Source organism: Colobus angolensis, unplaced genomic scaffold, assembly GCF_000951035.1.
Source record: "Colobus angolensis palliatus isolate OR3802 unplaced genomic scaffold, Cang.pa_1.0 Scaffold38, whole genome shotgun sequence".
NCBI classification, from domain to species: Eukaryota; Metazoa; Chordata; class Mammalia; order Primates; family Cercopithecidae; genus Colobus; species Colobus angolensis.
In genome coordinates, this window is record NW_012117154.1 from 1,952,263 (window position 1) to 1,977,161 (window position 24,899).

Consider the following 24,899-nt stretch of genomic DNA (forward strand, 5'->3'; position numbering starts at 1 on the left):
TGAGATGACCCCAGTACCTCAGTTGAAAATGCAGAAATCACCGGTCTTCTGTGTCGCTTGCGCTGGGAGTTGGAGACTGGAGCTGTTCCTCTTCGGCCATCTTGCTCCGCCCCCCTCTTTGTATTTATAAAGTAGTATCACTTGTCCCATAAACCTTCATTTACCTTTCATATGCAAATTTAGTAACTATACTTCTACATCCTCAGTGTGAGTCCTATTAATGATTATCAAAGCATTTCAAGTTTGTTTCACAAATATATTCCAGAAATCTTATTATACATACTTTTGCTAAGAGGGTATATCTAAGGCTATTTCTACATGCAATCTTATTACATAACTGTTTCAAAATTATGTCTTCTTGAATTGCTGGGTCTCAGTTCAATGTCATGTGTCATTCTGGGCCAAGTGAAGGCCATGGCCAAATATCTCGGCACGTTCTTTGCTGCCAGACACCAGGAGATGGGTACAAAATTTCACATAGAGGACAGGACAATGCAATTGTTTTTAAGCTTCTCTTTAAACAAATATTTTAATTTTGTTTAAAACCAGCAATTTGATGGGTCAGTCTTCAAAGAGCTTGACTGTGTTGCAGAAGATGTGTCTCTTCCTATTTTCATATCCCAATGAGAATAGAAATGATAGGCAGCATGAAATTCAACAAAGAATCTCCTTAATGCATTTGGTCTGTTTGGCTGCAAGCATCTTTGCTACTAGTGTGGTCTATGAAATCCTACCCTTCAGAGCTTTGGAGAATTAGATACTTTTTCTTTTTAAACTGCTGTTACTCACTCTTCTCTCTCAGTTGGCATTTTTGCATTTTTGGACCTAAATCTTTTCCCATCCAGCTCCTCAGATTTTCACATTTCTGGTGTTGGGGTTACACATAGGAATTAAATCTGCAGCCCCTAACAATTTACAACTGAATTTCAACTCAAGTCTCTGGGAACACTCTGCACATGGGTTCTCAGTCAGTTGCATTTTGTAAAAAAAAAAAAAAAAGCCAGAGTTTCAATTTGCGAATTGTCTCAGAAAGAAAAATCTACTCATGAGGCAGTCCTAGACACATCTAGCCTAATTTAGGAGCAGAAAGGCACATTAACTAAGGCCTTCTATTTACCAAATGAAAAACAGCAAGATAATACAGAAATATGTTCTAGATCTCTGTTTCTCAAAGGATGGTCTGTGGACCAGCAACATCAACAATACCTGGGAACTTCTTAGAAATGCAGAATCTTACTCAAGACCACTGCATCACAATCAGCACTTTTTTTTTTTTTTTTTTTTGAGACAGAGTCTCATTCTGTGGCCCAGGCTGGAGTGCAGTGGCGTAATCTCAGCTCACTGCAGCCTCTGCCTCCCGGGCTCATACCATTCTCCTGCCTCAGCCTCCTGAGTAGCTGGGACTACAGGTGCCCGCCACCACACCCAGCTAATTTCTTTTTTTATTTTTAGTAGAGACAGGGTCTCACCGTGTTAGCCAGGATGGTCTCGATCTCCCGACCTCGTGATCCACCTGCCTCGGCCTCCTAAAGTGCTGGGATTAGAGGCGTGAGTCACTGCACCTGGCCTCAGAATCAGCATTTCTGGGTGACTCTGGTGCACAGTGAAGTCTGAGAAAGCCTGCTCTAGACCATTGCTCTTTTCAGGAACTCTGTTTTCCTGCAGATGATTTCAGTAATGCTATCTAGAGTGTGCAAAGACAAACTAAAACATGGTTGAAAGAGTTCTAGATGGATTGCTTTTACCCATGGAATAAGTATGCTAATGGAACTGATAGAAGGCATCAGTAGGTTAGTCAGATACTACCTTAAACTGAAAATTATTGCTCATGAAATGTGACTGGGAAAAAAAATTAATGCCTAACTACTACTCCCAAAATATTTTGAAACTCTTTATTCATAAAATCCTTCTTAGGGTGTATAACCACATCCCATCCTCCCTTGAAAATAAGTCATAACTTAACACCAAACAGAGTTTACTTTTCAGCCAAGTATTTGAGACACTTATATGAACAATGATTAACATGTTCATAAACATATTGCCATGGAAGATATGTGGGCTTTTGTTTTCTCCCATGACATTCTGGTTCAATGCTTCCTTATCGGCTACTGATCACATGCTGTGGGCCCTGAGTACTCCCTGTGGGATATGACATTGGGAAACATTCAACTCAGGCTCCCTGAGATGAGGGACAGCCAGGGGTGACTGCTTCGGCAGCTACACTGTCTCAAAGCCTCAGTAGTTCTGCTCTCGACTGCTTGAAAAATCACCCCTCCATGTATCTTTGCTGAATGTCCTTTGTTGATAATAGAGCATTGGACTTCCAATAAGAATACATTTTACATTTAATTTTTGCTGATCATTTCAACACCCTCTCCATTTCTCTTTAACTTTGATCTTCAAGGTCATGAACTCATATGCTTGGCAGAAGTGCCCATGTAAGGGAAGGTTGCTTTCTGGCACTGGTTCTGCTGTTTTATCTGTAAGAGACTGTGTTTGAAAACTGAGCTTTATAAAAGTCATTGCATAGGCAGCTTGGTTGAACATAGATGTACATTACATTACAACAGTATAAAAAATGGCGTGAAGCTACAAATAGGGAGTTCGGCTAGTGCTGACTCCTATACACGAGCAACTGTGTTGATTTCCTGGTAGCTGGGATCAGCTTCTCATTCTGAATGAGACTCCTCCTCCACCACACCCTTTTGAAGACATCAGTCAATTAATATAACGTTCTGGCTACTCTTTCCTGGAGGGCTAAGTTCAGCCAAGTTTTACATTCTCCCTTCATCAAACTCACTGAGGAGGAACCTCTAGCTCTTGCCGCCCCCGCCTACCCGCTCTATTTTTTAAAGGGCAAGAATGTGGATCATGGAAGAGCTCATTCTCATTCTGCAGGATCCACACCATATCTGCAAAGCAACTCTGGAGGCTCCCTGGCTGGGCTGGATGGGAAAAGATGAGATTTGTCTGCTCTTGAAATTAGATGCTAATGGGGAACACAAATTAGGAAGACTAAGAGCTGCTGCTGAGAACCAATCTATAAATGTCTGTGAAATGGAAAAAAAAAAAAGTTTGAGTCAATCTTAACATGATTAAGTCGCCCTCTATTTTCCTCCAGATCTTCTTAAAATTCTATATCAAAGGCATGGAGATTTGGAAACATTTTGCATTCCCTTCTTGCCTAGGTTTGCAGATCCCTGTGGTTATATAAGAACTAAGGGGAAGCAAAGAATGCAGTGTTAGCCATTTGCTAAGATACAGGCTTTACGTAACACCTGACTGAGAGGTGCTATGCAGTACTTGTATCGTCTCACTATGCCTAGCTGTGCTGAAAAGCACCAGGCTGTGAGCTCCAATGCAGGAATGGTTTAAGATTCCAAGAAAGCCCTGAGGAGCAGCAGCTTCAAAGTGGAAGCGAAGGCTGCATTTGCAGGCTTAACTCTCTAATCTCTTTTGATAACACCCCAGAGGCATATCATAATATATGGGTTGTCATGGGGATGGAAGAGGAAAGGATGGGGTTGCAGAACATCATCCTTGGGATAGAGCTGAGCTTTTGCATGACCTGCTCCTGAGAGGACAGGCAGGGTGGCGCACTGTGTAGTTAACAGGGGCTTGCAAGATTCTGTGGATCTGTTTTTGCCACTTTTTTCCCCTGAGACCTCAAAGGGCTATGGCTCCAAAAGAAGTGGATTCAGCAGAATCGAAGGGTGTTTGCAGAGGAGGTACAGAAAGGGATTCTGGTCACAGTAACTGCAACAATGTAAGAAACACGTGAAACATAAAATAATCATCATAAAACAACAGAGTGTAACATGATATGCCTATGGGTTGATACTTATGAGAGTAGAGAAGACTGTCTCAATGCTAATTCAACAAAGTGGTCGTGAAAGACAGTAAATCTTGAATCAGGAAAATGTGGGAAAACACTAGGTACGGACATGCAAGGAAAAGGGATGAAGTTTGGACAAATGGCGGGTGGTGGTGGTGGCAGGGCACGTCCACATGTGGTCCCCTGTGAGGTCAGTGAACAGCCTCGGCCAATTGTGTAGGGAGACTGAACTGACACAGCAGCGGTGAGACTGACCTGACAGGGAAGCAGTCAGGGGGCTTTGGAATAAATGATTCATTTGGGAAGGTGGGCCATGAACAGAATAAAAGGTAGATTTGGGGCTGGGCATGGTGGCTCACGTCTGTAATCCGAGCACTTTGGGAGGCAGAGGCGGTTGGATCACGAGGTCAAGAGATCAAGACCATCCTGGCCAACACGGTGAAACCCCGTCTCTACTAACAATACAAAAATTAGCTGGGTCTGGTGGCATGTGCCTGTAGCCTCAACTACTTGGGAGGATGAGGCAGAAGAATTGCTTGAATCCAGGAGGCAGAGGCTGCGGTGAGCCGAGATTGTGCCACTGCACTACAGCCTGGTGACAGAGTGAGACTCCGTCAAAAAAAAGAAAAGAAAAGAAAAAAAGAAGGGAAGGGAGACTGGGGCAGTAACCCAGGGATGGGCTACTCACAGCGGGAAGGGAAGGAGGGAAGGGTGGTGAGGAAGAGCTGGGAAGGAGGATGCAGCAAGACAACACACATGTAGAGAAGGAGTCTCTGTAGAAAGGGTGTGGAATGCCGTCTAATTTAACCAGTAAACCCTGAACACCATTGTCTCCTCTATCAGGGACTCTATAATGAAACGGCCACCATGCAGAGAAGAGACAGATTCTGGTCTAAGTAGAGTTGCTACCTAGGAGCCTGGCTTGCTTCATGGTCAGCATAAAAATGCTGACCGGTGTTTGGTTCCCTCGGATGTGGGATTAGACAAAGGGTGTGGAAATGAAGATCATGGCACAGCAAACCAAGAGTGGAGGAGACAGGGATTTGGGGTCTGTATCCCTAAGGACCTTGAAAGAAACAGTCAACAATCACCTTTCTGAAAGTAGTCAGGTATCCACTGACCACAGGGATATCGTCAGATTCCCAGTGACCTCCCTCTGGGACTCGCGCAGCTCTGAAAGTTAGTGAGGCAAAAGCTTTTCCCTCTCAGCCATCAAAACGTTCATTCTCCAGTTGCAGGTTCACAGCTTTTATCTCCACAGGACCAGTACTTTAAGGTTGATCGCTTAGCAATGGATGACCCAAGGTGTATAACTAGTTCTTATATCCAAGGTCAAGCCCCTGAATAGAGCCTACAGTAAACAGTCCTCTGGCTTGTTCAGTCTGCTTTAAATTCTTTACAGGTCAGATACCAGTATTTGTATTGGTTCTCATAATCACAGTAGGCAGTGGTCAAAAGAGGTTATTTCAGGTACAAACTGAGTTTCGAAAACATACTTGACTAGTAGTGGAGCTGTGGAAGTGTGCTGTCTCCCAGATCACGCTCAAATCATGGGCCCATGGAAAAGCACCATCAGAGCGGCATGGGAGGTGTCTAAGTTTGCCACCCTTGCCTTCCCTGGGCTGGGCAGAGAGGGAGTCCCAACCAACATTCTCACAGCCACCCTCTTCTCCATCCACCTGGATGGGTCATACCTTCCAAATCCACCATGTCCTAAAATGTGAAAACAAAGCAGCTCCACGACCCACTATCTTAACCAGGTAGCATCAGTCAGCTGGCTTGTCTGATGGACAGGTTGTGCCCATGGATTTGGCCAGTGTTGTGATCTTTTAACACAGTTTGTAACACTAGCTCACAACCCCTGGCTTTGCAACTCAGAGGCACCTATGAGATGTCTTAACATAAACAAACAAAAACAAAATTAAAAAGTAAAAAAAAATTTTAAAACCCCAGCCAAATGTTTTGGAAATAGTTTTTTTTTTTTTAAGTATATATGGAAATATTTTTTAAATGCTCACAGAATTACAAAATCTGTAGAGCGTGAGTCAGACGTGAATTTCTATTTTCCACTTGCAATACACGGGGTGGATTTCTTTAGGACCAGTCTTGTAGACTCTAGGCACTGGGTTCTGCCCATGTTTCGATGGCCTGTGAAATCTCTTACATGACAGAGGTGACTTACTACCTCTTAGTACCTCTTAGCTAAGCCTTTCTATCATGTTGCCCAGGAGCGAGACAGCAAACTTTTTCTCTGACATTAGAGCAGAGAAAATTGCCAGCCTGAAGTCACTAGGCAGTAACCAGGGCAGTGTCAGGATTTGAACAGCCTGAGAAGCTTCCTCATTCATTCTCTTTGGCTCCCTGGGCCCCCAGTCTTTCTCATTAGAAAGGAAGAGTAGTTGCCAAGCCCAGATCTTGAACCAGTTCAGACTGAGACTTGTGTATTTCGGTTATGTGATAGAGGTGAAAGAGGAATCACCTGAGTTTCATATGAATTCTGGAAGCATGTAGGAAGACGGATAAACCATCCCACCACCCTGAACACGATGTCATCAACCGTGAGGCTGGTACAATGATATCTAGCTTATGGGGCTGCTCTAAGTCCCAGGGAGGTGACAAATGCTTAGGGCAAGCTATACCCTTCTGTGAAATGCCCTCTCCCCCTGCTCATTATTCACCTGGTAAACATCTAATTCCCCTTTGCCATGTGGCCATTCCTCTGGAAAGCATCTTTATGCCTTTCGTGGGGGGTTGAGTTCCTCCCCGATCCTGCTCCTACAGCCTGTATTGCTAGAAGTAGTGCCTCCACCGTAGAACCTATCACATTAGGGGAAACATTTATGTGTACATATCTGTCTCTCTGGCTCTAGGTCACTCTACGGAAACATCTAGAACTGGAGGCAAAACATTTTGGTTTGTTCACTGTCATACCATCCGTGGCTGGCCCAGAGGAGGCACTCAGCAAATGAACAAGCCAAGCTGAATGAAGAAGTGAACGTTCTGAAGACAGGAAGCTTACTGAAGCCTGGTTCGTCTTTATATTCCTAGAGTCTAACATCACGCTTGGCACTAATGGGCACTTGATAGATGTTTATTTTTGCATGAATGGCATGTAAATTAATTACCTAATTAAATCATCTGGAAGACAGGCAGTAAGATTCAGATGTAAATACTACTGATTGCATGCTTCTGCTCTGCAAGACTGGCTTCTTGTGACATACTGAGAATCGGTCACTGTGAATCTGGGGAGTGTCCTTGTTTTGTGCTCTTCCCCCGAGGAGGGATGGATCCTTCCGCTAGTTCAAAAGTGGGCCTATTCCTAACTGCCAGGCATCCCGGGTGCTTTCTTTGCCCATCTGTCTTTCTGAAGAGCTAGTTAAAGGGCTAATCTGCTCTTAATTCCTTTAGTGTGGTCTTCGAATGAAATGGTTTGAGTGGGTTTAGTCTCCAGATAAACAGAGGCAGAATAAGACTGTCTGGGACTGGCTTCAGCTCCGGGATCAGCTCTCTCTGTATCGCGTGACTTAGGGCATGGATCTCAGCAGGACATCTGGGATGTCTCTCAATGAAGAGATCACACAGGGGTGTTTTCGTACCTGGCCTAGTTGTAATTCTTTGCGTAGCTTCAGGATATACTGAAGTATTTGGGAAAATAAAAGCTGCACCCCCTGCAGACAAAAGGAAAGACAAACATGTGAAGGTCTTTTGTTGTGGTTGTCGATCTCAACATCAGCGCCAAATCTACTTTTCCCTGTGACAACAAAGGGAAGAGACCTCCTCAAACCGCCATCAGCGCCAAATCTACTTTTCCCTGTGACAACAAAGGGAAGAGACCTCCTCAAACCGCCTTAACAGAGCTCCGGAGAAATGGACAGGTGCGCGTGTCAGATTCTCAAGGTGGAAGTGAAACTTGGAGCCTTGGTGCACTCCTGTGCCCCATTTGCTATAAAGCGTTTTGTGTTTTGATTTTATAGCTTCTTGATGAAGCCCTATCTGTGTCCCCCTCAATCCCACTTCCCACTGAGCAATCTCATTTTATTAAAAAACTATATGGTACATGTTTTATTTTTCAATAAAAACCCGTAATATATTTGTATATAGTGTATAAAAACGCTTAATATATTTTACGTAGCTCTTGGAAAGTAGCACCAAGCAATTATAAGTATTTAGCCAAAGAGTATATGGATTTTATTAATAATTAATCCACATCTCTAGTCAAATGCGTTTTCCCTTTCTCTCTTTTGACCAAAACTCATGTTGTTAGCTGAGAAAATTCCCTTTTCAGAGTTCAGTCCATTTGGAATTTGTTGCCCTGTTCATTGGTTGCTTCTGTGTTTAACAATAGCAAAATTAATAAATTTGGAGCTTTTTTTGAAACTTTCACTCCATGGTTAAAGAATTCCTAAATAAATTTGAAAATATAAGAAATTGCGCATAGCTCAAAGGTGTTTCCTAAGAAGGGGAAGTGACTTCCTCTAAGTTATTTGTTATTTCTGGTCACAAGGTCATGAATAGGCTGATGTGTGCAACCAAAATTATTGAAAAAGTATAGTACCAACTCGAAGCAGGTGTTTTAAAACTTCAGATTAAAAAGACAATGTTTTGAATATAGAAACATTGTCTTAAAAAGACAATGATGTTTTGAATATGAAATTGCTCATTTACCGTGATAATTGAGCAATTTCACTGTAATACTCAAACCGGGACTCAATCACATTTGATATTTTAAAATAAAATGGCAAATATTGGGAAAATGGCTGTATTTCTTCTATGTGAGGGCTGACCCTGAGTTAACTGGCTGACTTGCAAGGCTTCCTGGCACTTCCTGTCTCCATCCCTAGTCCGGGTGATTGTAGAGGGTCCCTGCAGCTAACAGAGTGGGGTGAGCAGCCGGTGGCCATGCTTCTGGAACTGTCTCCATCAGGAAGGAACAGATGGATGTGAACCAGGAACACATTCATCTACAGAAAACCCAGCCTCTGCTGTGATTGGGAGGTGAGGGAGGAAGGTTAGCCAGGATGAGGCATGGTGTTAAACCCTACTTAGGCTCAGGCAAAATAAATACATAAATAAGTCAAATGTACAGTCAATGGTTAGAGATAGAAAACAGGCATTTGGTTAGTGACTAATTTCATATTCTCCAAAATCAGAGCAGAGGTTCCCTCTGAACAAAACTCTCACAATGTTACAGAAATTCCCTCCTGCCTTTTGCAAACACACAGTCTGTAGGAAAACAAATCAAATAGCCTAAAAGTTTATTGGAAAGGAAAAAGAAAATTCCAACTTATCCTAGCAAATATTTCTTTAAGAATAAAAATGGAAGAAAGTGAAGGAGGCTGCTAAGGGCCCTTTTATATAGAACATGCTTTTAGTGTCTACAGAGTCAGCACAGCGAATATATTGGGACTAATAGAAGAAGATTGTAATCTGGCAAATGTGAGCTAAAGTTATGGCTAAAGGCAAATTCTGCATATCTCCTGGTTAAAAAAAGGAACCCTTTGATAATCAACCTGGGGTGTGTGGGAAGCACTCAGAAAACCAAAGGGCTTCACCTTCCTTTAGGCTGTGGTACCTCCTAAGTATTGGAAAGCATCCTGAATCATCTACCTGCATTCTGTCTTCCTGACACACGCTGACCGGTTTCCCATGGAAGCATGCAACCTGTACATAAGACCCTATGCTCTTGCTGGGAGGCAGGGGTGGGGCCAGCATTACCTGTGTTTCTAGCATGCATTAACCGTGGAGAGTTTTGTAAGGCTTTATCAACATCATCTGAAGTCAAATGTGGAAGAGGAGCTACAAAACAAAACAAAAAGTGACATCAAAATGAAAAAAAAAAGAGAGAATTACCTTTCTTACAAAAAAAAAGAAAAAAGAAAAAGAAAGAAAGAAAGAAAACCATTCCCCCACTCCCACCCTAACATCATGGGCAGCTTATAACTATTTCCATCAATCTGCTACTTGTTAGCATGTTAAAACCTACATGGGGGCCCGTCTTTAATTCAGGGAAGAAGTGGTTGGGATGCCAGGCAAAGCAATGGAGGAGAATTTACTCCACCTCACTGTCACACTACTTCCTTCTCATCATGCTGGACGCTGTAGCAATTAAAGCATGCAGCAAACATTCTGGATTCATGCCAACATGCCATCCCTTTCTGTCAGGTTAAGCCCAATCACATGACACAAAATGAAAACTTCCCTTGTTCTGTGTTCAAGTTAGAATATAAAGTGGGGCTTCGTGTAGCTTTAGGGAGAATAATCCCCCTAATTCCTACTGAAGAGGAGCCTTTCCTTAATGGTTCTATTTCAATTTGGGGTATCATGGAGACTAATGTGTGACCAGTTAATGCTTCCTTTCCCTTTGACATTCCATCTTTTTGGTCGCAGGACCCTGGAGGAGGCCGCTGAGCATGGAAGTGAATTTTGGCTTCTCCTGAGAGTGCTGACTACTTCTCACCAGGCGATGTGGCCAGGGTGTTGTTCCCCTAAGTCATCGCATACCAAGCGTGTGGTTCCCTCAGGTCCCCAACGGGAACTGGACGAGGGCAGGAGGATGCTGTCGACACACCTGTTTGAACCCTCTGAAGCTCAGGTCATAAGAACCATAGCCACAGCCATCTATCCTTGGAGGAAGGGGGCAGCTTACTCTCTCTGAGGTAGTGGAGATGTGAGAGAAGGATGTCGGCGTTGTAGCTGGGGGTGAGCCTCTGGAAGTCGTCCTTGGTCATCTTGCACAGTTCCTTCCCGTCGATGTTCTGGAATAACAAGATGTTGACGTCTGGAAGGCCATATTCTTTCACCGCCCACTCCAGCCACTGCCGCACATGGTCTGTACTCCATAGCGTAGGATCTGAAAGGGGTGGGAACAAATTCAGTCAATTCCTGAAGCCAGGTATCTGCGTCTTGGGGCAGATCCCCATCCACATGGGATTTCTGACCAGCTGCCTTCCACAAGCACAGCCTCCAACCAGCCTCCCTGGCTACCCAGGAGAACATCTTGGGGGAAAGACAAAAGCTGCCTCACGTCCATAGATCATTGTTTTTAAAGTGAATAGTTCTGGACTCTTGGGATTATTTACATCACATGCCCTCTTTTTTGCTCAATCTAAAGTTTCCTGTAGGCATGAGATTTTAAAAATTCTTTTTTCTCATTTATGTCCAATTTTATTTATTCATTTGAAAATGAGTAAGAATAAGAGGAAACTTCCTTTCCGTAGAAAACTACTGGTATATTTATATGGAAATAAGAGTAAGCAACACATATCAGGAAGGTGCTAATTACAGATCATAACAACAACAAAAAATAACAGTATTTATGCAAAATACTGAAAAACACTGACCACAGAATCGGAAATGAAATATAGATACACCAAGACTTTAGCCCCTCCTATGAGCCAGCATTCGTCTCAGAGAGCTGTCTGTTCCAGACTTTTCCTGCAGGGTGTTTGGTTTTGCAATTAACCAGCACCTGCAGGAGTGGGGTTGGTGAGTGGTTTTTGCATTGCACAGCTGGCCATGGCAAGCACAAATACCCCACAGGATGCAGGCCACGTCGTCACACTCCACTGCCACCTATGGGACAGGGAGGGCAGGGCCCCGGGGAGAAGGAGCAGGTGATCTCCAACAGAAATGCCAGCCAGGATGTCCCATGGTAAATACCCTCAGTGGTAGGATCTTCAGAGTGTGGTAAACGGGGCGGCTGCTCCCTTGGGCCCCACGCCTAGAAAGACACCTGTGCAGAGAGCTCGAGCCCTGAGTTCTAATCCCACCATTTCTCCACTTTCTGGACCTTGCTGTGGGCAGCTATTTCTCCTTTCTGTGTCTGTCCCACCTGAAAACGAAGGGCACTGATCTCAGTTCCCTGGACAAGTCCTTGGGGGTCAGGCATGCCAGGATGTTCCAATCCTCTTGAATGAAAGTCAGATGTGGGAGTCACATTTGAGCTAATACTTTCAGATCCTTGTTTGTCTGGTCCCACTAATATTTTAGGCTACTCAAGAATGGAGCATGTAGTATGCTGCTGAAATACATTTTTAGGTTTACAGAGGTAAGCCACAGTAATAGTGAGAAACAGCCAGCCAGTCATACACCCAGAGTTCTCTTCCTCTCCCTCCTTTCCTCTTCCTTCCCTCCCTTCTCCCTCCCTTACTTTCCTTCAGCTACAAAGATGAAAGAAATTATTGCAGGTCCAGTAGAATCTACCCTTCCCATTCCATTCTCCTGCTGCAAACACCTATCCTGAAGTTAGTAGCTAGTGGTTAGAAGTAACCACTATCCTGAAGTTAGTACATGGATCACTCCTATACATATTTTAATATTTTTACCATTTAAACTACGTATATTGTTTTGTGTTTTTAAAGTTAACATAAACGATATCTGATTTGCTATTGGCACTCAATGTTATAATTTCAAGATGTAGCCAAGTTAATACACAAAGATATACTCGATCATTAAGCAGCTCTTAGGCCTCCCCCATGTGAATAGTCCCAATTTATTTAGTGAATGTCTCCTGCCCATCTCCCCGCATACGTGTGAATGAGTCCACATTGGCCCACGGCCTGGGATCCTTGTTAGAATCACCTGGAGAGACTGAAAAACTAGTGACACCTTGTCTCCCCAGGGAGACTCTGTTTCCATTAGGCTGGAGGGCAGTTGGGTGTCACAGTTGATAAGAGCTCCCCCAGGTGACTCCAATGAGCAGCCAAGGTTCAGATCATCTTCCCTGGACCTCACTACTCCAAGTGCGGTCCTCCAACCGGGCAGCATTAGCATCACCTGGGAGGTAATCAGAAATGCTAACGCTCAGGCCCCGCCCAGACCTGCTGAACCAGAATCTACGTTTTCACATGAAACTTGGGGACACGCTGGCCTCGGCTGAGTACCTAGATACGGGATTCTGAGTTACAGGGCACATGCATCTTCAACTTGACCAGCTAGTATTGGATGTCTACCAATATAAACACCCACATTTTCACTTAAAAATCAGTGCGCAGGCCGGGCACGGTGGCTCACGCCTGTAATCCCAGCACTTTGGGAGGTCGAGGCAGTTGGATCACTAGGTCAGGAGATCGAGACCATCCTGGCTAATACGGTGAAACTCCATCTCTACTAAAAATACAAAAAAAAACAGAGCAAGATTCTGTCTCAAAACAACAACAACAACAACAACAAATCATCAGTGCGCAGAACCTGAAGACTAAAGGAAAAAGGAACTCTGTTTTGCTACAGAGAGAATATCAACAAAAACTCCAACGGCAGTGATGACAGAAAAGTGTACATATTTCTTTGTCATTCAAACACTTGGAAACATGTTAGTCTGTGAAAACTGAATGTAGACATGGAAGGTTAATGTCATCCAGTTCATTGAAGTTCAGATGACTCTTTGTCATTGGGTGAGAATTTGGCTTTCAGAGATAAAATGTTTCTTTTTTCATGACATGTCAGAATTCCTCTTTCTACAAAAGTGGATCATACTGAGGTCTCAGGGCAAGTTCTCGTTATCTTTGGTTCTGTGCAGAGGATGGTTTGCTCAGCCCTCACAGAGAGAAGACTCCCCCATCCTTCCTATGTCATTCCTATAAGTTCCATCCTCTGATCCTAGTCAAACCCACCTTTTTGTTTTTTTGTTTTGTTTTGTTTTTGTGTTTTTTGCTTTGCTTTTAACAAAATGAGAGGACTATTTTTTTTTTTTAATGTAACAACTGTATTTCCTAGAAATAAGTTCATTCTGGGAATAGATTTTCTTCTCTTAATGGCGGAACCGGATATTCTCAAAATGATACATAAACATATTGTCTGAAAGCCACTGGGTTTATGTTAAACTGGTGAAAGGAGAAGTTTAATCTCTCTGCTATCCCGTGGTGTGCCCCTTAATTGGTTTCATTCATCAAGCCAAGGGTTACCATGGCCCACTCAGTTTTCCTTTAAGGGAATCAGGTGCAAGACCCCAGAGACCAAGTCCTCAACCTGTATGGTTCTTAGCTCTACAAGTCTCACTTTGAGTTGGTAAAAGGTTGCTCTGGAGTTCTGGAGTTCTGCCAGTGTGAGTATAAATCACTACAACCTTTCTGATGAACAACACAACAGTATGATACAACAATACAATCAAACGTCTTTAAATATGTGCAGATTCCCTGACTTAAACATTCCATTTCTAGAACTTTATCCTAAGGAAATAATAGAGGATGTGCGCAATTATTTATTGTCAAGGACATTCTTTGTAGTGTTGTTTGTAATAGCAAAACCTTGGAAACACCCTAAATGTCCAGCGAAAGAGAACTAGTTTTGTAATGCGTTTAGGAATGTTCCCGTGATATTTAGAGACTAAAAATTACACTGTTGAAATATATTTATCGATATGATAAAATGTTCAAAGTAGATTACATTTTAAAGTTTCAAAATATTATTATGATACCATTGTATTTTGCAAAGATAAATAAATATCTGCGGAGAAAGAAATTCAGAGGGAGATACAACAAAATGTGAACTGTTGTCGCTGAGGGAACGGAGATGGGGAATTTTAGATTTTTCATTTTCACTAAACTATATTTTCTCATTTTCCTATAATAAATATGGAATACTTGGGTTAAAAATTATTTATTAAAAAAGTATTCTCTATTTTTCAAAACCAAAACATGGTTTTACAAAGGGCTTACATATATATATAGTGTATATTATATATACTTAATGTATATTATATATATACTATATATACCGCCTATATATAATATATGTGAAAGTACTTTTTATAAAATACTTTACTTTATAAAAAAGTATAAAAATAAAAGTAAAAAAGTATAAAAGTTAAAAAAATAAAAATGAAACTATACAAAGCATTTTATAAAAAGTATAAAAAATAAAACTAATACTTTATAAAAATGTTTTTATAATCATAAAATATATAATATATATAAAATATATACTTACATATATACTATATATACTACCTATATATTATATATGTGAAAGCATTTTTATAAAATTCCTTTCAAGAGTATAGTTTGTTTCCTTTGTATTTTGTTAATACACATTGCTTCATCCAAAGAGTAAAATGACATGAAGTCAGAACACTCCCATATCCTTTTAGCATTTGATCTCCACACCTCTGCCCTATAAAGTTCTAAGCAAACAATGGTAAAAACAAAACATGGCCTCTTGGGAGAAGGAGTGAGGGCATTCCTTTTCTCCTGTGCACTCCCACCGCTGTCCTGGACCCACTCTGGAGGGTTTGCAATAGAGGACAGTTTGCAGGAGAAAAGCCCAGATTCCCCAGCATGAAGCACACAGTCCTTTGTTCCATGGGTCCCAATGTCTTCGCGGGTGTCATTCCCAACCATTCCCCCTCCATCCTACATTTCCTGAGCCAATGCCTCCATGCCTGTGTCACATGCCATCCACGCCTGTGTCACATGCCATCCATAGTGTTAAGGGCAGTGAAGTGATTACAAGACTGAAGACCTAGTCTCTGCCCACACTGAACTCCGCCTCCACTACTTTGGCCAGGCAATGATGCTGCAGCTAGAGACGATGGTTTTTAGAGTTCAGGTCAGTGCACTGGGTCCAGGCTGTCATGTTTTGGCCCTAACCTTTTAACTCCATGGAGAGCCCCAGTAGTCTCTCTAGTCTCCTGCACAGTCCATGGTATCTCAGCAAAGCTTTATGGCTTCTGTCATGCCGGGAATCAAAGAAAGGGGCTCACGAGTTCCTATGAGATTCAGCAGGCCTGTCTTCCTTCCTTCTTGACCCCAACCACACACGTGTAGGAGGAAGGGAAGGGGACTACAGCATAAGCCCAAGTCAAGGCATCCCCTTTGCCTACATTTAGGTGCGACTTTCTGCCCTGGGTAGAAACACCTCTTGCCTCCAGGTAGCAGCGTGTTTGGAACCTGTCATTTAATTTCACAACTGGACCTCATTTTTCTCTTCTATAAAACAATGTGAAAAATTTCAGGACCTGAGAAATGACTCAAATAGGATAAGAACTAGATAGATTTAATTCAAGTAAAAGTTATTAAGTATTGTGCCTACAGCCATATGCACCAGTACTATGTGTCCAAGACCAACAGAGACACTAAGAATCCACTGAGAGAGGCAGCTATGACCACAACCACAAAGGAGAACTAAGACTCCGTGATCAAGCCGGGTGCGGTAGCTCACACCTGGAATCCCAGCACTTTGGGAGGCCCAGGTGGGTGGATCACCTCAGGTCAGGAGTTTGACAACAGCCTGACCAACATGGAGAAATCCCATCTCTACTAAAAATACAAAATTAGCCAGGCGTGGTGGCGCATGCCTGTAATCCCAGCTACTCAGAAGGCTGAGGCTGGAGAACTGCTTGAATCCGGGAGGCAGAGGCTGCAATGAGCCGAGAATGCGCCATTGCACTCCAGCAGCCTGGGCAAGAAAAGCAAAACCCTGTCCGCCCCCCCCCAAAAAAAAAGAAAAAAAAAAGAATCCATGATCCAAGCAGGAAGTGGAAGTGCAGAGAGGTAGCACCAACCAGGAAAAACGAGAAAGGCTTACCAGGAGAGTGAGCTTGGATTAACAACGAGGATTTTGACAGAAGTAGAGAGAAGCTCTTTTGTTCAGGGGAACCACTTAGCCCAGCCTCATCCTACATGGGCATGAAATATCTGACATGTATAAGAAAAAGGGAGAAATTTGGTGTGGCTGCAGTGGAGGATTTCAGAGAGAGCACAGCAACATACGAGGATGGGGATGAAAGCTGGGCTCAGATCAACAAGGCCCTTGAGTATCTTGCTAACAAGTTTGGATTTTTATTTGCAGAGATTTCAGAGTAATTGAAAATTTCTGAGAAATTTTTTAAAATCTTAACATCAATCACAGAAAATTTGGTGACAAAAATAAAAGACATTATTGGGAATCCAAATACCCACATTTGGATTCTTATTCAACCATTTACTAGATGTAAACGTCAACCTCTCTGGAATTTGTTTTATATTTTTCTGTGGGTAATTAAATGAAATGTTAAGGGAATAGAAAAGTAAATGAGATAATGGATGTGAAAGCACTTTGCCAACAATAACATATTGCAAAAAAAGAATGCATCCACACACTTGATTTTGCATTGCAAACTCTGTTAAAATGGAATAAGAACAAAATCTATTATCGCAGAGGCAGCCTCTTCCTTAAGACACAAAAGTCCAATTTATCATTTTATTTTAAGAAACTTTTGGAGGCGCTTCTGTCAGATGAATCATAAGCCATTGAAGATAAGCTGTTCATTTTCAGCCTTCCATTCCAATTGTTTTGAAAACATCTGTGTCTTCATTCTACATTTCATGGACACCAAAATGGTAAACTATCATGGCACAGGCTAAACAGGAGAAGCCATCACTCTCTGAAGCCTCTTATTTGTATCTTAAGTTACATGGTTATTATGAAATCTACTTCAGTAAATTGGAATTTAAAAAATAAAAGTAAACCATTACACACAGAGTTTCAAAGTTGTACTGTTAATGTGCTCTGTATGTGGGATGGGAGTGGGGGTATAAGCAGTGGGAGGGAGGGAGGGAGGCTGACATTTTTAAAAAATATTTCCATGAAACAGGACTCTGACCTAGTAGAGTTCCACTGTTGCCAGGAAAATATTGAGTAGATATTTAAATCTGGCAAAGGGGTACTGCATTGCCAAAGACATACTGTGCCTTTGTGAAACAAAATGCCTCACACAGGCAAACATCCTATTTCAGAGGCCCCTCTAGAGAAATGAATAAAAGTAAGATTAAATAAAAGCCAAACTGGCGATAATGAAAGTCCTGAATGTTATTTTTCTTAAATAATATCAATGAAAAATATTGGCTTCCCAAAAGAAAAAAATTACTCTTGGTTATGAAAAAACATCAAAAAATAAAAACTAAAATGTACCTCTAAGCCATATCACAAGCCTAGTGAGGTGTTTATAAATCCAGGCCCTGGGCAAGTCAGCCAATCTGCTGTCCAAGACACTCACAAGCCTGCAAAAATAAGATTTAACATCTTGCATCCTCAGGAGGACAGAAGTTACATTTACAAAGCAGGCCCAATAGAGAGAACTGGCTTAAATCTGAGCAATGATTCATTCCATCACAAATGGAAATTTGATCTCAAATAAAGAGCCTACCTCAAGGCTGTTTCTGAGCCTTTTAAATTTAAATTTCTAACTTACATATAGAGTTCATTTATTGTTTTGGTGTTGATTTCTAATTTTATTGCACATTGCCCAGTGAACAGAGTCTATATGAAATTAACTTTTTATTTTATTTTTTTGAGGTGGAGTCTCGCTCTGTCACCCAGGCTAGAGTACAGTGGCATGATCTGGGCTCACTGCAACCTCTGTCTCCCAGGTTCAAGTGATTCTCCTGCCTCAGCCTCCCGAGTAGCTGGGATTACAGGCACCCACCACCATCCCCGGCTAATTTTTGTATTTTTAATAGAGACAGGGTTTCACCATGTTGTCCAGGCTGGTCTCAAACTCCTGACCTCAGGTGATCCACCCATCTCGGCCTCCCAAAGTGCTGGGATTACAGGCGTGGGCCGCCGTGCCCAGCTGAAAATAACTTTAAAAAGTTCCGGTTTGTTACTTTTTTAGTGGCCTAGTGCACGGTCAATTTTTATAAATGTTCCTTGATTGCTTAAGAAATGCATATTCTCTAATTTGGCAGTACAGAGTTCTAGAAAAAAAACCCTTGGTAATGTATTATTTAATTTTAATGTCACTGATCCATCAATTACTGAGAAACGCAAATTAAAATCTCTCACTAAGTGGATTTGATTCTTCCTTTTTGCAGTTCATTACATATTTCAAGGCTATGTTATTAGGTACATATAAGTTTATCATTATTATATATTTTTCATGAATTTCACCTTTTTTCATTATGTAATGACCCTCATTTATATCCAGTCATGCTTTCTGCCTGAAAGTATATTTTGTCTGCTTTCTATTTCTATTTTTGTCAGCTTTTTTAAAATTTGATTTTGACTAGCATATCTTATTCTGGCAGCTCTCCATCTTTGTTTGTGCAAGATGTTCTTGCAAACAACCCATAACTGATTGTGGAATATTTTTTAGTCTAGTCTAGCACTCTCTGTCTTTAATGGCAAATTTGGTATATCTACACTTATTATTACTGATCTGATTTTTACCATCTTACTTTGTGTTTTAGGTTAAACTTTGTCCATTCTTTATTTCTCCTTTGCAAATGTCTAATCAGATTGATCTACTTCACTTCATTCACCTGTTTTCTTTGTTTGTATTGGTTTGGCTCTTTGACATTCTAGTTCTCTTGTTAATCTTTAAACAAAATCTAAGTTTAATCATCGAATTTATACTTTTCCTAAATAACGCAAGTAATTTAGAACGCTTATACCTGAATCATCCATCTCTGATTTTACATGACAATGTTCGCTCATATTTTTACCCCACTGAATTTTCTACTCCCTATTTAGGAGGCTGTGGTTGTCATTTTACAGCCATTTCTTTCTAGATCTACCCTCACCTTAATCAATTTCATTGCTCTGATTTCCTTCCTGTATCTCACTCCCTTCTTCTAGGATCCATTCTTAAAATTAAATCTTTTGTTATTTTCTGAAGTGAGGTTCAATTAGCAACAAATTCTCTTTTTGACTCCTTCTTTTATGTTCTTCCTTAATATTTAAAAAATCTATTTATTTTATACTCTTTATCCAATACTTTAATTATTTAACCTTCTTGAGGGTTTAATCACGTTCGTTGTTTCTGTTAAATCTTGGTCGGGAGAGATTCTTTCTTCAGCTGTTGTTTTGTAACTCGCGGGTGGCAGAGTCATCTTTAGCAGGTCTCTATCTGCAGGAATCTGTACAGCATAGGTTGAAGACATGTCTCTCCATGAAGATTTCGTATTTACTTCTGCCAGGTTTCCCAGATGATCACTAGCCCATGACCATTTTTCTGTATTAATTTCTCAGCCTGAGAGTTCCTGGCACATATTGGTGTGTGTACGGGGTGGGGACTTGGGTAATGACAGGCTCAGTTCCGACTCCCTGCTTTGTGCAAGCCCAAGATTTCATTCCTTGCCCCTAGTTGACCTTTAAAACCCAAATCTCTGCATTATAACAACATAAGACAACCAGGTGTCAACATAAGAATGTGCTGCTCTGTTCTATTCTCACTTTCTTCCTTATTTTAGTCCCTAAGGAGTTCACTGACTTTCTTCCCAGTTCAGCTGTGCATTTAAAAGGATATTAAACTCTATGCAGCAATTCCAGGTGTTTTGCAAAAGGAATGTTTTTCAGGTCCTTTTATAGTAACCTCTCTATTTTACTAGAACCAAGAGCCCTCTCTGCATACTTCTTACCTATTTACTTTGACTAGTTTTCATTTGTAATGCAGCCATCATCCTAACTCATGTTATGCTTTACTTCATTCATTTATTCATTAATCAGTTGTCAAAAATTACTGATACAGATCGTATAATCCTCTGTGAAAGATTCAAAAACGGTAAGAGTGCCTGTCCTCAACTTGTTTGAGAATCTACAATTCTGTGTATCTTATTTTAAAATACATGACTAAATTATTTTTGTGAGGCTCTAAACACAGCTTTGTCATTCTGACACCCTGATTTATTCCTCTGGATGAAACCATTCTCAACGAATCATCTTGGTTTTGGATAATGATCTTTATTGTTCTTTGTTTTCTTTTATTGTTGTTGCCTCCCGTTAGTTATTCCATGACAACACTGCGTATGCTCATCATGTTTTAGAAATGGAATGGCTTGATCCACTTAAAGGTTTCTCCCTGCCTGAGTTTTCTTTCTTTGTATTATCTTTAAATGTTGCTATCCCCAGAGTTTCATCCTTGGTCTACCCCTCACCTCTCCCCATAGATATCTTTGGACATTCTTATTTGTTCTCATGTTTGAACTACAACATGCATGCTGTATTATTTTCCTAGGGTGCTGTAATCAAGTACCACAAAAAGGGGTGGCTTAGAAACAACAGAAATTCATCGTCTCATAGTTCTGGAAGATCAAAGTCTGAAATCAAGGTATCAGCAAGGCCCTGCTCCGTCCGAGACTGTGGATAAAATCTGTCCTTGCCTCTTCTAGCTTCTGGTGCTGTCCAGCAATTAAATGTTCCATTGCTTGCAGTGGTATCAGTTCAACCTCTGCCTGTCTTCACATGGAGTTCTCCCTCTGTGTTTCCATATCATCTTCCCTTTTTGTGTGTCTACATCCAAATTTCTCCTTTGTGTGTCTACATCCAAATTTCTCCTTTGTGTAAGGACACCAGTCATTTTATTAGGCTCACCCTAATGACCTCATCTTAACTTGATTAAATCTGCAAAACCTCTATTTCTAAATAAGGTCACATTCTAAGGAACTGGGGGTTAGGACTTCGGCATAGCTTGCGAGGGAGGCACAGTTTAATCTGTAACAGGCAGCTGTGTCTGCCAGTCTGTATCTTGAGTCCCCAGGGTGCTCTCGCAGATGCCAGACCCAAATATAAACAGAAGAGCTGCACTTTTTATCCCAGGTACTATTTAAGCATGTCACACATATCGTTATATTTAATCCATACAGCACCACATGAAGTAGGAATTACCATCATCCATATTTTGTTGATGAAAAACCTGAGAAACAGCAAGCTTAAGTAACTTCCTAGATCCCATAGTTAGTACATGGCAGAGCTTAGAACTCAAATGCTGTGACTCCCGATAAAGGACTTTCCATCCTGAGCTCTGGGCCCACCACACTGCCTGGCAGGTGTCCCAGAAGCATCTTAAACACAGGATGAACCAAACTGAAATCACCTGTTTTAAACATGTTTTTTGTATATTCATTAACACCTACCCAGCTGCTCATGCTAAATCTAAGCTGTCTTCAATTCCATTCTTCTCTCTGACTTTCAAGAAAAACAGATAACATCATTAGCACTGTAGAAATGTAAAAATCAGCCCTGGGCAACACAGTAGATTATTTTGCAAAATTCCCTCTCCACCTCCTTTATTTACTTAAGTCTTATTTGAAAAGGCTGTTGCGGAATGTCTACAACAATTTAACAAACACATTCTCTCATCCCATTCCTGTGTTCTCCCCTGGGTACTTCTGTCAGCACAGCTTATTAGGAAGAAGAATCCAGACTCTGGAACCAGAAAGAACTGGGTTTGAATCCTGGCTCTTCAAATGATTGGTTGTGACATCTTTGGCAACTCTCTTAGTGTTCCTAGTTTTAATTTCTTTACTGTAAAGTGAGAATGATAATGAGTACCTACATCATAGGGTGGCCGCATGATTTAAATGAGAGAATACCTTTTTTACAAAGTGCATGTCCAAGTGCCTGACAAGAGTGCATAGCAATAGATAGCAGCTGTCACTGCTTTTTAAAAAAATGATGATTTCAGCCTCACATTTAACCCAATGGTGGTTTCCTCAACCACTATTCAGCTGATAACTTTAAAATACATACAATAAACGTCGAAGTTAGCATTTCTATTTTCGTGGGTTTTGTTATTTAGTTGTTCGAGCATAGCAGGAATTTAAATAGAAGATTAAAGAAGCACGTCCCATCATATCGACAGAGTGGAAGAGATCCTCGGGTGTGTTCAGGGATGCAACAAAGAAAGATGAAGACACAAGTCATTTCACCAACAGGTTCTTACTAGGCCTGAGATTAGGCTCTGGTCTCATCTAGTTGTGCAAGTGTCCCTGGGACAGTCATTTCACCTCTCTCAGTCTTGATTTTCTCATGATTAAAGGAAGACTGAACTTAGACCACCAAGAATCCTGCAACCCCTGCGAGTCTGCGATTCCCGCTAGTTAGATCTAGATTACCGTTAACTCAATAAATCACATTTACTCTCCTCCACACCGAATCCAAGCGCTGGCTGTGTTGTCTGGTGACTGAGAACACGAAAGGCATGATCATCACCTCGCTAAACTTACAATCTAATAGAACAGACAGGCTTATTAATAATTCACGCAACGAGGACTGAAAACATAATATATCAGCCATCAGGGCTTGGTTGGAGGGTATGTGCTATTACTTGTTAGTCACTGGCTTGGGAATGTCAATATTTAAGGAGGATCATGTGAGAACTATGCAGCCCTCTACCACTCTGAGAACTCAAGATCCCTTCTTTACATGAAACCAGACTGCCGAAAACTCATGCTGGGTGGCTGTCCTCCACCTCTGCTGAGCTCTTCTCTAATGTAACTCAGCGCTCATAGAAGATGTCACAAGAAATAGGCTGTGGAAATGCAGTGCTGCAACTGTGGCAGGAAGATGGTCGATGGTCGGGTGTCTACAGCCCCAGTGGCCCCAAGGGGTCCTTCTTTCAGGATTCTACACTGAGCTAAACATTGCCTTCCCTGTGAAACTTCTTGTTTGAAAGGAAAAATTATTTCCACAAATAACTCTTTTTATTTTGGCTGCCAGGAAGCTCAAAGCCATACTAGAAACTTAAGTATAGCGTCTTAGGCAAGCTTGTGGTCAAAATGGCTGCATTTTTCCCTCACATGCTCTTGGTTTCTCGTTTGTATTTTTAACTGCCTCAGCACTGATTCCTACTTCCTATTTGATAAGTTGTTTGGGCACAAGTCCATCAGTAGTTTAGTTCACAAGGCATCTCAAATCCTTTGCAGAATATCCATATTTAAGTAAGTATACACGTGCATTTGAGAATACAATACGAAACAAAATGAAGTGTGGTAACAAAAGAATTGGTAAGATGTCATAAGAGGAGTGATTAATTTGCCAGAGGATCAAGCATGGCTCCCTTGACAGGGCAGATTTCGAAGCTGTCTGGAAGAATGAGGAAGAGCATTCCAGAGAGGGAACCGCCGGGACAAGAACACCAGGTGGTGAAAATGCAGCATGTGAGTTGGGGATGTGGCAGAGGAAAACGGCAGAGGCTGCAAAGCGCTTTCGGAATCACATCATCATGGGTATAAATGAAGCTTTTCTTGATTCGTCCTATTATACCAATCTTCATTCCTCACATGTTCTGAAACACTGGTCTGAGTCACTCATTTGGGCTCTCAATCACACACTCTTCTGTCCATCAAAAACTACTTACTCCACACGGGTGGGTCTTAGCTACTTCTGACGGCCTTCGGTCATCTCCTCGGTGATTAAGAGTAATGGGAACTCAATGAATGCTTTCTAATGGAATAGAAGGGTCCTAGCATGGGGGTCTGAGTCAGACACAAATCATGTAGCTTCAGCCACACGTGTTTGGTAGGCAAGAAAAGGTGATTTTAAATCTCATTAGAGCTTTTATTCATAGTGAATGGAACACAGTAAGAGTTTAATGAATGAATTAATAATGAAGAAAGTGAAGAGATACAGTGAAGAGATGAATGTGGCTACTCTTTATATCTAAGACTGCTGATTATCGCAAAGTCTATGCTGAAAGTGAGTTATTTTAAAAAATAGAAGCAGGGGCATTTGAAAAGCTCAACACTTTCGCACCTATTTTAGGGAATTAAAACAGAAAAAGAGGCCGGGCACGGTGGCTCACGCCTGTAATCCCAGCACTTTGGGAGGCTGAGGCGGGTGGATCACCTGAGGTCAGGAGTTTGAGACCAGCCTGGCCAACATGGTGAAACTTTGTCTCTACTAAAACTACAAAAATTAGCTGACCTGAGATCCCAGCTACTCAGGAAGCTGAGGCAGGAGAATCGCCTGAACCCAGGAGGCAGAGGTTGCAGTGAGCCGAGACCACGCCACTGCACTCCAGCCTGGGCAACAGAGCGAGACTCCATCTATCTATCTATCTATCAATAAATAAATAAATAAGTAAATAAATAAATAAATAACAGAAAAAGAGAAATCTTTCAAAATGCTATAAGCTGCTAAAGCCAGAGACCTATTGCATTTTGGTCAGCATTTTGCAACTTTTAGTTAATGGAGACTGTGCCTTCCTCTTTGTTAGCCACTTGGTTAGCACATCTCCATGTTCACAGCCAACACCTAAAGAGTAACAGTAACAACCATAAGGAGTGATTCTTCATTTAAATTTTTTTTGGAATGTTAATATGATACTATTAGTCATTTCTATCCTTCCTTTTTGTCTACTTGCCTCTTC

The 24,899-nt window shown here is 41.5% G+C and overlaps 1 protein-coding gene across 5 annotated transcripts in view; it reads right to left on the reverse strand.

The window, feature by feature from the left end:
• The window catches only part of ERG (v-ets avian erythroblastosis virus E26 oncogene homolog), a 212,000-nt gene that overhangs the window by 18,788 nt on the left and 168,313 nt on the right, over positions 1-24,899 (reverse strand). For 3 of the 5 annotated variants that reach the window (XM_011954027.1, XM_011954031.1, XM_011954028.1), the window contains 3 exons: positions 10,482-10,685; positions 9,551-9,631; positions 7,432-7,503 (listed from right to left, as the gene is read on the reverse strand). In XM_011954027.1, the coding sequence (XP_011809417.1) occupies positions 7,432-7,503; positions 9,551-9,631; positions 10,482-10,685 (357 nt within the window). The remainder of the gene's footprint in view (positions 1-7,431; positions 7,504-9,550; positions 9,632-10,481; positions 10,686-24,899) is intronic. The other 2 variants (XM_011954030.1, XM_011954032.1) reach the window with 1 other exon arrangement.